This window comes from Dendropsophus ebraccatus, chromosome 1 (genome assembly GCF_027789765.1).
Source record: "Dendropsophus ebraccatus isolate aDenEbr1 chromosome 1, aDenEbr1.pat, whole genome shotgun sequence".
NCBI lineage: Eukaryota > Metazoa > Chordata > Amphibia > Anura > Hylidae > Dendropsophus > Dendropsophus ebraccatus.
In genome coordinates, this window is record NC_091454.1 from 213,821,307 (window position 1) to 213,836,625 (window position 15,319).

Below are 15,319 nucleotides of genomic sequence, written 5' to 3' on the forward strand. Positions count from 1 at the left end.
AAAAAAAATGGTTTAAAACGCATTTTTTTTAAAAATATAAATTGTTTATTTATAAGATTTTACCATACAAAATACAATGTGATCTAGCATTTCAAACCAGTGAAAGTCAAAAATAAGGAGCGAGAGCAGTTATAACATATTCGTGGTCAAGTATAGACCCTTTCAACCCATCAACAGATATAAAACATATAAGTTGCTTCAAGGTTTACATGTTAGCCAGGTGGCAAGTCGCCATAAGGGCCTGAGCAAAATAATTTAAACTTCCACTAACGGAAATCATTGGGCCATAACAAACTGGTTTGCCATATAGAACCTCCAAGAGCGGGATGATTCCTCACTCAACACAAGACATAAAAGGACAACATGAGACAAAGACAGGTACATTAGGAGGGAGGGGGGGGACATAGAGGGTTCGGGTGAAGTCATGGAGGAATGGAATAACTCATAATACGCGTCCCATGGCGCCCAGACTTTGTTAAAGGCCTCTAAACGGTCTTCATTGGAGGCCGACATGTGTTCATGTCTCCTGATCTCCTGCACCCTATTAATGAGTTCGCTTTTTTTTTTTTATCTACACAAAAACATGGTCGACCATGTTACGCCAAAAAAAAGGTGCGTTTTGATCCATTGTAGATCCTTTTTTATAATGGAGCTAAATGGAAAAACAGATGCACACAAAGGCATCTGTGTTTTTTTTTTGCATAAAATGTATAATAATAATAATAAAAAAAAAATAGGTTGCAAAACTACAGTGTGAACCCAGCCTTACAGCAGTGGAGCTAGGTGTGGACTGATGGCACCATTTACATTTTTAGTTGTGAGGTATTTATTTTTATTTAGGCTACATAAAATAAATGAAAAATACGCACATAATTTTTAGGTTAAAAAAAAAATCATATTTTTAACCCCTTAAAGGAATATTCCAGGCCAAATTGTTAAAAACCCATTTTAAAAAAGTAGTAAAATAACACTGCTGTGGCATATGTTCACATACCCATGCTGCACTATTGCACTGCTGGTCACATTACCCTCCTCAGCAATAATTTCCGGTAATGTTGCTTTCATTCAGCAGACCCACTTGCCTGTCAGCTCAAGAAATGGACGTGACGTGTGTTTGACGTTGCGCACACTGTGGGCTAGACTACCATGGGGAAACCAGGGCATGCAAGTAGTATGGTCAATATGTCTGTCTGACGTTGCCCCCACTGCAGCCCGGTCTAGAGGGATGGAAACTAGGGAATGAGCAAGTTCATTACACAGCTTTGGAATACTGACAGGAAGTCATGCAACCCGGAGTGCGTGAGACTGACTAATAGGACTAGACTGTGACAGACACAGAGGGGCTAAATAAAGCATGCCATACACGTTTAGTTAGGTAATAAAAAGAGAGGCATATTTCACAAGTCTGGGAGGTTGGAATACCCCTTTAGGAACCCATGACCTGGTACGCAGGTCTTTTATGCGATTACCAAATGTAGTCACGCAGTGATCGATTAAGATGGCTTCTGTGTACAATAGCAGGCCACCTTTACTTGTCATGCAGGGGGAAGTTTTGTCAGTTCTGACCAGTCAGTCATGGCATTAGAGGCAGATTCTGGGCCTGGTGAACCTGGTAATCCATCATTGAACATGCCACCGCTAGGATTGACCAGTTGCCACTGACCAGCCAATAACTGGTAAAGCAGGCAATCTAAAATAACAATCCCTCCCTACTCTCCTCATTCCATTCAGGAATGGCGAGCAGAGAGGGTATCTGTCCATGTGCCCGCTGTTTACCCACTCACCTAGTGCCCCTGTGCTCCTCTGTGACTCAGATCATTGGTGATATAATGTCAGGGGAGATCCGTTTCAGGGAGATCCAGCTAGAATCCTCCGTGCTGCTTGCTGATCCACTGTTCAGCTTCTGCTCCTGCCCCCATCAGCACCAGCCTTCCTCTGTGCAACATTGGTGGCATAGTGTACAGGTTGATCCAGCCAGCAGTGCCCTGTGTGCTGCCTGGCTGATCCCCTGTGTGCCAATGTATCTTGTGCCCCTTTCTGTGGCAGATTTTATTTATTTTTTAATTTGAGGATCCCTGTCTGTGCCACCAGCAACTGTACAATACAGTTGTGCTGATCAGTCAGGTTTTTTTTTTGTCTGTGTTGTGCCACCACTGATCAGCAACCGCTGTTATGGTGCAGATTTTTTTTAATTTTCTTTCAAACAATTATTATCTGTGTGTAGTCTGCTGTCACTGAGCTCGGATCACTGACGCACATCACTGATCAGTAGTTGCTAGTTTTTGGCACAAGATGTGTTTTGTTTTGTTTTCTGACCGCCAAGTAAAAACATGAATAAAAAAGTAAAAACGCTACACAAAACAGAAATAAAGTAAAAATTCTTATACATGTAAAACACTACAGACTTACACCCCGCCTATCCAAATAGTGCAGCAGTTCCCTTTTGAAAATTAGTTGTTGGTCAAGTATAAGGATAAACGCAATGTCCTTATTTTGACAATAATTCGTGGTAATGGAACCACCCCAGTGCCTGAGCAAGGTACTGTAAGGCCCCCTTCACACGTCCGTGTCAGTTTTTACTGTCAGGAAATCCTGATCAGGAGACCTTAAATGTCATCAGGATAGTATCAGGATTTCCTGACAGTAATCCGTTTTTACCATCAGGAAACCATCAGGAAAAACCTTCAGGATTTCCTGATGAGATAATATTGTCTAGTATGCCAACATAAATCAGGCTGCAGAACTACAACTCCCATCATGGCCTACCAGCAGAGCCATGATGGGAGTTGTACTTCTGCAACCTGGATGGCCACAGGCTGCAGAACTACAACTCCCATCATGGCCTGCCAGCAGAGCCATGATGGGAGTTGTACTTCTGCAACCTGGATGGCCACAGGCTGCAGAACTACAACTCCCATCATGGCCTGCCAGCAGAGCCATGATGGGAGTTGTACTTCTGCAACCTGGATGGCCACAGGCTGCAGAACTACAACTCCCATCATGGCCTGCCAGCAGAGCATGAGGGTTAGATGCGGCGGCGGGGGCGGCGGCGGCGGGGGCGGCGGCGGGGTCGCGGCGGAGGTACTGGAGCATCCGGCGGCCGGCCCGGTGGTGAGTTCCCGGGGGGTGGGGGGGGGTTGAGAGGGTCAGATGCGGCGGCGGCGGGGGGGGGGGATCTGTAGTGCCGGGCAGCGGTGCGGTGCGGGGGGGAGGGGGGTGTGCGGGTGATCGGACGGCGGCCGGGGCTGGCTCTCTACCAGTCCGGAATCGCGGGCACTTTCCTGATATACATCAGGAAAATGCCCGTGATTCCGGCGCTCCCATAGACTTCTATGGGGGCGTCCGTGCCGGATTTCCGGACGAAAATAGGACAGGATCTAAAAAATCCGGTCCTATTTTCCGGAACGGACACCCTTCCGGAAAAATCCGGAAGGGTGTCCGTGTCTAATGTTAGTCTATGAGTCCGGAAATCCGTCCGGATTTCCTGATAGGAAATCCGGACAGATTTTCCGGACGTGTGAAGGGGGCCTAACTGTGACACTAAAACCTGATTGTATTTTGGACTACAATCGGTACATGGGAGGAGTTGATCTGTCAGGTCAAGTCCTGAAGCCATACAGTGCTGCAGGGAAAACCAGACAACTCCCCAAAAAGACAAAAGCATATGCAAAAAAAGGTAGCACATCATAACAATACTTTATTAAGACAATAACAAAATTACAAAAAAATACCATCAACTATGCAGGGGTAAAGCAATGAGGGAGACAAATCCCAAACACTACCCTACATTTAAAAACACTTAAAATATCAACAAGAGGCCTGCCGGCGTACCAGCAAGGTCTAACAACCACTCTGACCCCGGACCATATGAGTTCTAACAAAGCTGCCTAAGCAGTATCCCTATGACATGTAACATCAAAAGAAATAATTAATATGAACAAAGGGTAGAAAAATGAAACGATCACCATGTACAGTCCAAAAAAAATAAGGAGCGGGTCAGATAGGCAAGAATCACCCCACGCGTTCCGCCGTCCAGCGGCTTCCTCAGGGATGCAGGGAAAACCAGGACATGGTACAAGAAGGCGGACGTGCCCGTGGTCCAAACGCCATTGTACAATGCTTTTCTGTTTTTCTAAAGTGCCGATGCTCTGGCTCCCAAGCCCCATTGTATTTCTAGGCATATGACTAGGGCGACATGGTCCTTGACATCCGTTCCAGCCAAATCCAGCCTCCAAAAGCCAAGTGGCACTCTTATTCAGGCCTTAAAGGGGTTATCCAGCGCTACAAAAACATGGCCACTTTCCCCCTACTGTTGTCTCCAGATTGGGTGGGGTTTTGAAACTCGGTTCCATTGAAGTAAATGGAGCTTAATTGCAAACTGCACCTGAACTGGAGACAACAGTAGGGGGAAAAGTGGCCATGTTTTTGTAGCGCTGGATAACTCCTTTAAGCTTTATTCACTTCAATGGAATTGAGCAGAAAGAGACAAGAGTCTCTGGAAGAAAGCGGCCATGTTTTTAGAGTGCTGGATAACCCCTTTAAATGCGCATGGCACTCCATTCCTTTTGGAGGCTTGCCTTGTGCTTGCATGTCACTTTATGTCGACAAATAGGGCATTTCTGTACTTGAGGAAAAATTGCTCTACAACTTTGTTTTTCTCTCATAACCACTTGTAAAAATGAGAACTTCGAGGCTAGACCAACGTGTTAGTGTTAAAAATGAAATTTTTCATTTTAGCAACACATTGTTTCACACATGTGCCAGTCATCAGTGGGGTCCATATGCTCACTACACAACTTGTAACATTCCTTGAGGGCTGTCACCAACATCCATTCATGCCTCCAAAACCAAATTGGACTTCTTCCGCTGAGGGATGTAGTCTCCAGAATGGGGTCACCTGTGGGGGCTTTCCACTGTCTTGGCAACAAAAGCTAAATGGCACTCCTTGCCTTTGGAAGCTTGTCTTGTGCCCGCATGGCACTTTATGTGCAGGTCTGGGGTAATTGGGAGAAATTGCTTTACAGGGTTTTTTTTTTTCTCTTTTAACTTCTTGTTAAAGGAAAAAAAAGTGAGGCTAGATCAACATCTTAGTGTTAAAACTTTTAGTTTTTAATTTTTACAGCCCATTGTTCTGAAAATCTGTGAAACACCATTGGGGTAAAATGTTTACTGCACCCCTTGTTACATTCCTTGATTGTTGTAATTTCCTAAATGGTGTCCCTTTTTTATGTGTTTTTTTTGGGGGGGGGATATTGACTTAAAGGGCCACCTATAATGGTGGTTTTCTGACAGGAGTCACCCCTTTGCCTGGTTTTCCTTCCCTGGAGGGATATCTGGCTATTCCCATGTTTTGAGATTCATCAGTGAGGCTCTGCTTACTCTTTTACATTTATGTTTTGGCACCAAGAGTCTCTGCCAACCTGAAGTGGTACTGTGAAAAATGGCCAAATATGATGGAGGCTTCAAAATTCACTAGGAGCTCCTTCATATTTGAGGCTTGTGATTAAGTCAAGTAGTGCAGTAGGGCCACATATGGCATATTTCGATAAACTGCTGAATCAGGGCAATAAATATTGTTGTACATTTCTCTGTTAATAGGTTTTCTGGTATGAAAGATATTTGGATTAAATTAGAATTTCTGCAAAAAAAAATTCTCTCGCAGCTTTTATTTCTGTGACTCGCCTAAAGAGTTAAAATAAACTTTGTGGGTGTGATTTTGATCAGTTTGGGCGGTGCAGTTTCTGAAATGGGGTGATTCATTTCACTTACTCACTTTCATACTCTTCAAACCTGAACTGGTCCCTAAAAAAAAAAAAGATTTTTAACCCCTTAACGACATCGTTAACGGCGTCGTTAGGGGAATTCAGAGGGGTGCCGCGCAGCGACCCCGCTCTGAACCGCCGCAATCCCGGGTTCTATTTGCAGCCCTGGACCGCGGCAACTAGTGGGCATGGTCCGATCCCCGTGCCCGCTAATTAGCCGTGTTTTCCCGGTCCCTGGTAATCTAGGGAGGAGTGATCACTCCTTCTGAGATGGCCGGGTGTCTGCGCCATAATGCCGCTGATCCCGGCTCTGCAATCTATTGCTCTCTGCTGCAGCAGATCTCATGGATCTATGCAGTGTATCTATACTGCATAGATCTCAATGAGAGATCAATGTTGCTATACTAGAAGTCCCCAGGGGGAATAACCCTAACCCCAGGGGGACTTCTAGTTAGTATGTAAAAACCGATTATTAATTAAAAATCGCCTCCCCTGATAAAAGTTTAAATCACCCCCTTTTCCCATTTTATAAATAAAAATAAATAAACAAACATGTATATTTGGTATTGCCCTGTCTGTAATCGCCCGGACTATGAAATTATCACATTCCTGATCTTGCACTTCAAACTGCGTAAGCGCCAAAAAAATTCCGAAATGCAAAATTGTGCATTTTTGTTTGCATCAAATCCAGAAAAATTGTAATAGAAAGTGATTAAAAAGTCGCATATACGCAATTAAGGTACCAATAGAAAGTACAGATCATGGCACAAAAAAGTAACTTCACATAGACCCAAGGATAAAAGCGCTATAAGCATGGTCATAGAGCGATTTTAAAGAGCATTTTTTATTTTTTTTTAGATTTTTAATTTTTTAAAAGCCATCAAATAAACTAAAAGTTACACTAGTTACATATGGTTGTAATCATACTGACTTGGGGAACATGCATAACAAGTCAGTTTTACCCTAGGGCGAGTAGCATAAACACGAAACCTCCCTAAATTTATTATTTTATTTTTTTTTCAATTTCTCCCCACATTTAATTATTTTTTGGTTTCGCATTAAGCCTGTCATTGCAAAGTACATTTAGTGGCGCAAAAAATAAGGGCTCATGTGGGTCTCTAGGTGATAAAATGCAAGTGCTATGGCCTTTTAAGCACAAGGATAAAAAAACGAAAGCGCAAAAATGGAAATTGGCCCCGTCCTTAAGGGGTTAAATTTCTGCAAAATTCTCAAAAATGTTTGCTAAACTATTAAGCTTTCTATAGTCTTAAGAAATTGAAAGTAAGTGTAACAAATGCTGCCAACATAAATTAGTCATATTGCTAATGTTGTTTATTATGATTTATGACGCAAAACTATTTCCCTTACAAGAAGAAAATGTATTTTTTTCCCCAGTTTTTCACATTATTTTGGGTGTTTTCCTAACGATGTGCTATAAGCATCAATTCAAATTAATCAGTAATATGAAGTAGTATATATCATGAGAAACCATCTCAGAATCACTAGGATATGTAAAAGCATCCCCACATTAATAATGAATAAAATAACTCATGTCAAATTCATAAAATTTGGCTTGGTCCTCAAAGGAGATCTGTCACCGGCTACCGGGGTGAAGGCCGCCCGAACAAAGTCCCGGACCCCGTCCCGCTCTAGCAGGGGTTAGGCAACCTTCACCCCGGCAGCCGGGTGACAGGTCTCTCTTAAAGGAAACCGGTCACCATGAAAAAGCTATCAGCATCTTGTTATAGAGCAGATGGAGCTGAACGGATTGATACATATTTTTATAAGAAAAGATTCAGTATAACTTGTAATTTTTTTTTAATAAGGAATCCAGTCCATTGAGTGACACCGCCCACTGGACTCTTAACAGAATGATCAGGGATTTCACTCAACATATAACAAATTATACTGAATCTTTTCCAACAAAGATATATATATTAATCTGCTCAGTTCTTCCTGCTCTACAGCATAATGGCGATAGATAAGATAACAGGTAAACCTGGTGACAGGTTTCTTTTAGGGCCATCTTAGGCTGTGTTTTTAAGGAGTAAATATAATAATGCATGGGACAAAAAAAAAAACTCCAAAGGGCACTCTCTGTGCTGTTATTTCAGTGTACCAGGTAGATATTACTAGTACTAAAGGTTTACTTTCACCAGGGCCAACCATGCTCTGGGCACAGCGTGTCAAATTGCCTCCACCTGTCTGGAATCACGGTGTCAAATAGGAAGATGCTTCAGGAATATACATGCAGGCTTCAGATGGGTTAACAGGGTCATTTAATTATAATTGAAATCACCCTGTTAATCTATCAGAAGCGCGCACATGTATTCCTGAAGGTTACCATCTCTGTCTCCAGGACAAATGTGCGCAGCGAAATTCCACTTTTTTCCTTATAAAGTCAAAGTCTTGCACGGCATCTTCCTACAATATAATAAGGCACTCTGTTGAAGTCAATATGAAATTGGCCGGCAGTGCACACAAAGTATAAAATAATGGCTGTAATTGATTTTTCCAAATTATATACGACCTTTTATGAAATTTGTGTTATTTTTTTATTTTTATTTTTGTAGATGCAAGATGCCTACCTGTCTTGTAAATGGTTGTCTAAGTAAAACAGGACGAAAGGGACAAAGCCGTGACATCATTCTACACAAGTTCCCAAGAGATCCTATTAAAATTCGAAGTTGGCTTCTGCACACTGGTCAAAAATTTCAAAACCTGGATGTTTTGGTTGACATGATTTGTGAGGGACAAAAACATAACCGATTTTGGCTGTGCTCCCTTCACTTCACAATTGATTCCTACATACTTAATCAAAGTGGTCGGATTTTAAGACAGGTTGCGGTTCCGACATTATTTAATCCTTTTGTGAATGGAGGGTGTATAATAGAGGAAAGCTTGAAAAAAAAGCGACGACGTGCCAAAAAAAGACCATTGGATCAAACCGGCTGTTATTCCACAGAATCTGGTATACCAATTAGAACTGAATATGAGAATCCAGTAACATTCTACACAGGCAGTTCATCCATAGAACGTGTCTCGTCTGGGATACCAAGTAATACTAACTATGAGGATCCACTAACGTTCTACCCAGGGAGTTCTTCCATAGTACGTGTATCATCTGGTATACCGATTACAGCTGTGAATGAGAATCCACTAATGGGCAACACCGGGAGTTCTTCCATAGTACATGTGTCATCTGGTATACCAATTAAAACTGAGCGAGAGGATCCACTTACAGGCTATCCAAGCAGTTCCCCAATGAAATGTCTATCATCTGGTATATCAATTAAAACTGAAAATGAGGATCCACTAACAGGCTACCCAGGCAGTTCCTTCATGGACCATGTGTCATCTGGTATATCCATTAAAACTGAGAATGAGGATCCACTAACAGGCTACCCAGGCAGTTCCTTTATGGACCATGTATCATCTGGTATAACAATAAAAACTGAGAATGAAGATCCGCTAACAGGCAACACTGGCAGTTCTTCCATAGAACATGTATCTTCTGGTATATCCATTAAAATTGTGAATGAGGATCCACTAACAGTCTGCACAGGCAGTTCTTCCATGGAAGGTACATCACCTGGTATACCAATTAAAACTGAGAATAAGGGTCCACTAACAGGCAGCAACACTGGCAGTTCTTCCATAGAACATGTATCATCTGGAATATGCATTAAAACTGTGAATGAGGATCCACTAACAGTCTGCACAGGCAGTCCTTCTATAGAACATGTATCATCGGGTATACCGATTAAAACTGAGGACGAGGATCCAGTAGCCATTCCCAATGTGCAAGCCCAATCACCTAAATATTGTACAGTTGGTACTCAGACGGATGCATTTATGTTTTTTCTTAATCCAATGTTTATTTTGCGAGTGTAATAAACATCGTAGAACAATACATGGAAAGCCGAGTGCGACCATTTGCAAAGAGCATCATAGCGAACAATGTGTAACTCTACAGTTTTCTGGTAAGGCAAATTATGTCCAATGAGGTTCAACTTTTATTGAGCAGTAGGTTCTGTAAATACTATCTTCTCTGACTGAGCAAAACCAAGTATAAAGGACAAAGGTGTGCTAAACTAATAAAACAGAATATAATTTACATAATCATAATCTGTAAACAGGTGGTGTATGTGAGCTTAACACAACCACCTAGAAAGCCCCGGGGAGTCCATAAAGTCAAGCCAACAGGCCCGGGTGTTAGAAGACTTCTCATCTGCTGTCATCATCAACATCATCCATGACAAAGATTGAGTTCTACCACCCAGTCTGCTTTCCAAGGAGGGGCACAGGACTTATATTGTTTGGGGAGAACTGTTCTAGTTGCTGTGAGGAAGTGGCACAGAACTTAATTCTTAATCCTAGAAATCAGTTCAGAAAGAATAGAGAGGAGGAACCCGGATTACCCTTAGAAACGCGACCATAAATTACAAATATTCCAACCATGTATGGAGCATTGAACCTTCGGCAGCACTGCGTCGCCAGCAATTATAAGGGACAGAGGGGAAGATTCCATGAAGAGTGTTGTGGCACCAACACCATCGGGTTAAGATTTTATAATTCTTCTCCTGAGCAAAATATGCCATAGTTTGTGTGAGGAGGGAAGGGCTTCTTCGGAGTGTTTTGGAGTAATCAAGATGTATAATTCTGCTTCCCAAGATGACTGATAAATAGAGATGAGTGAACCGGGTTCGGGTTCGAGTCCATCCGAACCCGAACGTTCGGTATTTGATTAGCTGGGGCTGCTGAACTTGGATAAAGCTGTAAGGTTGTCTGGAAAACATGGATACAGCCAATGACTATATCCATGTTTTCCACATAGCCTTAGGATTGGAGATGATTATGTGCCAATCAAGTTAGACAGCTCCCCGGGCAAGCAGTCTGTAGGGCAGTGTTTCTTAACTCCAGTTCTCAAGACCCAGCAACATGTTTTGAGGATTTCCTTTGTATTTCTCAGGTGATCAAGTATTATCACAGGTGTCCTTTGTATGGGTCATCCAATAAACATGACCTGCGGTTGGGTCTTGAGGACTGGAGTTGAGAAACACCGCTTTAATGAGTCAAGTTGAGGGTAGGGTAGCAGAGCTATTAAGAAACTGAGATGGGCACAGGTGATCAGTATGGGATCATCCTATAAAGGAATCTGTCTATAGGACTGAACACTGGGTTTTTAAAAAAGGGTATCCTGGGCTCAAAAAGAGGACAGTAGGCCTGATTTAATCCAATTGTGAAAGGACTTTAGGAAAATGACGTTTTCGTAGGTTCGCCCAGGGAAGAAAAGTCGGCTATGGGGAAAAGGTCAGCTTCAAATCTAACCCATTGCAAAACTACAATTCCCATCATGCCTGGCTTTGGCTGTCCAGGCATGATGGGAATTGTAGTTTTGCAACAGCTGGAGTGCCGAAGGTTCCCCATGCCTGGCTTAGAGGGTCCGGAGAGAAACCAGACAACAATTTGCAGACCACTCCCTGGTAGTACTAGTCTGAAAGCCCTGCACCCCTTGAGGGCTTAGATTGGCAGAGGATCTGCATTCAAATATGTGGTGTGTGCATGCCCCACACAAAACCATCACATGCTGCAAGTGGGTGAAAAATGTATACAGCAGTAGGTAACGCTTGAAAGAAATAACAAAAACTAGGGAGTACATCCATCTCAAAAGCATTAATCCTGGTGCGTTGACAGGTCATTAGAGATGAGTGAACTTCGAGTATGTTCGGATTTGTTTGAACCCATTACATTACCGGTGGCCGAAGAAATTAAATGCAATCCTAAGGGTGCCTGAAAAACATGGCTGTATCCATGTTTTCCAAGACTTCCTAGGGCTGCAACCAATAGTAATGAAATGCTAACAGGTTCAGACAATCCCGAACGTACTTGAAGTTCGCTTATATCTAAAGGTTCCTAATAGAGATGAGCGAACTAAGTTGGGGTTCGAGTCCATCCAAACCCGATCGTTCGGCATTTGATTAGCTGGGGCTGCTGAACTTGGATAAAGCCCTAAGGTTGTCTGGAAAACATGGATACAGCCAATGACTATATCCATGTTTTCCACTTAGCCTTAGGGCTTTATCCAAGTTCAGCAGCCACCACTAATCAAATGCCGAAAGTTCGGGTTCGGATGGACTCGAGCATGCTCCAGGTTCGCTCATCTCTAGTCCCTAATCATCCACTGCAGGAGAAGTAAATAAGGGTGAACAACTCTGATGGATTTGAGGAGCATTAGGTATTTGTGAGTATTGGATTGTCAACAGAAAGGGAATATCTGAGATAAATATGTTACTTCCAGATGGGAGAGACTCTGACTTTCCATAATTCACATAAAATGTACTGATTTGTCCGTATCCTCTAAACTCCCTGATCCAATTGGGAACAATCATATGGTTATGGTAACCCTGAAGGGGCAATAGCCACCAGAAAATAAAAATGTGTTTTGTTGAAGAACTCCCTATTGATGTGCTCAGGATTGTCAGAGTTGACGGAATCCAGTAACATGAGGTGCGCACAACTCAAGCATGCTCCAGTCCGATCCTTCGGCTACATCCAGCTTCTTCAGCCACCGGTAATCAAATGCTAAATGATCGGACACGAGTTGCGCTCATCTCTATTAGCCAACATAAAACTTGCAAAGAGGAACTCAAAAACCAATAAGTAGGTTTCCTACATATACAGATCCAATCATATAAGTAAATAATTTATTGTTTTTAATTAAAAATGTTCACCAATACTGCTCTTTATTTCTGTTGTTGAAAACTTGTTTAGTTCTATGAATTAATTTATTTGTCGTGTGTTCTTAAGCTAGTTCACACTTCTTGATTCTATTAGCGATATTGACTGATGTTTGTTTGATATCTTCGTTGTATTGCTTCAGATATCATGTTTGGACATTTAAAAGTTATCATTGTAAGTACATATGTTTCTATAAAGTTTCTTCTAGAGATCATACTTTGTTGTGTATTTAAAAAAAATGAATAATTAAAAATAATTTACACTAATTGGGAGAATGCACAGTGTAATGGGCAGCAGATGTGGACCTGCTGTGCTATTGAGTTGGCTTGTCTTTGGGCCAAGCTGAGTAGCAGAGCGAGTGCCCTCAAGGTCTTCACTCTTGGTCCTGATTCAGAATGTGGAAGCTGGACTTCTGCTGCTACAGGACACCAGGGGTCTCCACAAGTGTGGCCCCAGTGACCGAGGCGGGATCTGAGCAGACTTGAAACGGATCCTGCCTCCTTCACTGAGTGGCTGAGGAGACCTGAGACGTCACGTCAGACACCCGGAAGCGGCCGGGAATCGGGCACTGGAGCGCCGCGATGCGGGACCCGCCGCTGGCACCGGGGAGGTGAGTAGACGTCTTTTCCCTCCGCCACCTCCTTCCCGGTCCCAGCAAAAAAGTGCCCCCCTGCTGGAGTACCTCTTTAAAGCAGGTGGCTTAGATGCAGGATCGGCAACAGGATTGGAAAACAGTACAGAAGAGGTCAGGTACGCAAGGAACAGGCATAGGCCAGGAAACACAGAATAGCTGAGACAGCAACACACCTTTGCTCAGTAATACTAAGAAATCAACAATGCTCAGGCAAGAAGGAACAGGTAGAACAACTTTAAATAGTGCAGGAGAAACAGAACAGGTGGAGGAATTATTATGGCCTTTTAGATGTAGGAATGCAAACATGCAAGTGACCTAGAGGCCAATGGTGCCTGAAGTATGTATCCAAGGCCTGGAGAAGAGAGGATGCAGACGAACACCTGCTGGAGTGGGCCCAGGCCCAAGCAATGAGCTGCAGCAGAGAAGCGAGCAGGACCAGGACACTGCAAGTGGTGAGCATACCCCTATTATTAGCCTGAGTAATACCTTCTATCAAAGTCTAAATATGAAAAAAAGTAAAATTTTTTAAAATTATTACATAACTTTGTCAAGTATCCATTTAACGTTTAAAGTTAGACACAATGTACAAACATAGAAATCTACCATAAACCATAGTAACTCCAATGGTGACAGACTGTATATGTCAAAAATGTGATAAGAGATATATTTATATAGTGTATGTATGTATTTGTGTGTGTGTGTGTGTGTGTATATATATATATATATATATATATATATATATATATATATATAGTACAGACCAAAAGTTTGGACACACCTTCTCATTCAAAGAGTTTTCTGTATTATCATGACTATGAAAATTGTAGATTCACACTGAAGGCATCTAAGCTATGAATTATCACATGTGGAATTAGATACTTAACAAAAAAGTGTGAAATAACTAAAAATCTGTCTTATATTCTTGGTTCTTCTAAGTAGCCGCCTTTTGCTATGATTCCTACTTTGCACACTCTTGGCTTTCTCTTAATGAGCTTCAAGCAGTAGTCACCGGAAATGGTCTTCCAATAGTCTTGATGGAGTTCCTGGAGATGCTCAGCACTTGTTGGCCCTTTTGCTTTCACTCTGCGGTTCAGCTCACCCCAAACCATCTCGTAGCACCCCATCATTCCTCTTCTTGGTCACATAGCCCTTACACAGCCTGGAGGTGGGTTTGGGTCATTGTCTTGTTGAAAAAATAAATGATGGTCCAACTAAACGCAAACCGGATGGAATAGCAGCCGCTGCAAGATGCTGTGGTAGCCATGCTGGGTCAGTATGCCGTATGCCTTCAATTTTGAATAAATCCCCAACAGTGTCACCAGCAAAGCCCCCCCCCCCCCCACACCATCACACCTCCTCCTCCATGCTCCACAGTGGGAACCAGGCACGTAGAGTCCATCCTTTCACCTTTTCACCTTTTCGGATAGGAAAACAGCAAATGGAATAAAAAAAATAGGAACACTATCCACTTTTTTTTTTTTTTTTTTTTTATACATTTAGTGGCAACAGTATAGAGGAACAGGGTCCCTCTGCTGCTTCCCACTTGTATTGTCTATTCTACTACTAATGTATGTAGAAATCAGAGGAGGCTCAGCATCTGCATGCAGCAGCGTTAATGATGTGTAACTGTGTCTGGAGCAGGGCTTGAGTAGCCTTGCAGTTCCTGACACAGCCATTGGTGGCAGCAGAGAATAGTGTCACCCATAAATGTAAAAAATATATATATATATCTTTAACAAATGTAACTTTTTAGTTTTTTTTTACTGCCAGAATACCCTTTTATTCTGAGCCAACTTCTTTTTCATGGTGAACAGACACCATTATATGAAGCTAGTGAACCCATTGTCACTATAGGGCCGCTAACATTGCCAGTTGTCCCTTGTATTAAAGCTATAGTAATTACAGCGTAGCACAGCGTGTATCATATAAACTGCATAGAATCTGCTGCCAACTGATAATAATTCTGATGTTCGAGCCAAATACATGATGAGGGTTGTAAACAAAAACATACTAACCTCCTTCCCGCCTCCAGGGCCTCTTATCTCCTGGTCACAGGTCCCTTGTTATTTAGTATGGCTGTATATAAGTAACACTATTTCCATGCAATGCTTTGCTGAACCTGATATTTTATATAAGGTAGCTGCTAAAAAAAAATCGTGACCTCTGTAACTAGAATTGCTCT

The 15,319-nt window shown here is 42.4% G+C and overlaps 1 protein-coding gene across 1 annotated transcript in view; it reads left to right on the forward strand.

Moving 5' to 3' along the window:
• Positions 1–10,330, forward strand: part of LOC138769108 (uncharacterized) — a 19,271-nt gene extending 8,941 nt beyond the window's left edge. The window contains exon 2 of the mRNA XM_069947338.1: positions 8,336–10,330. Within this exon, the coding sequence (XP_069803439.1) occupies positions 8,343–9,656 (1,314 nt within the window). The 5' untranslated portion in view covers positions 8,336–8,342 and the 3' untranslated portion in view covers positions 9,657–10,330. The remainder of the gene's footprint in view (positions 1–8,335) is intronic.
• Positions 10,331–15,319: the final 4,989 nt, after the last annotated feature.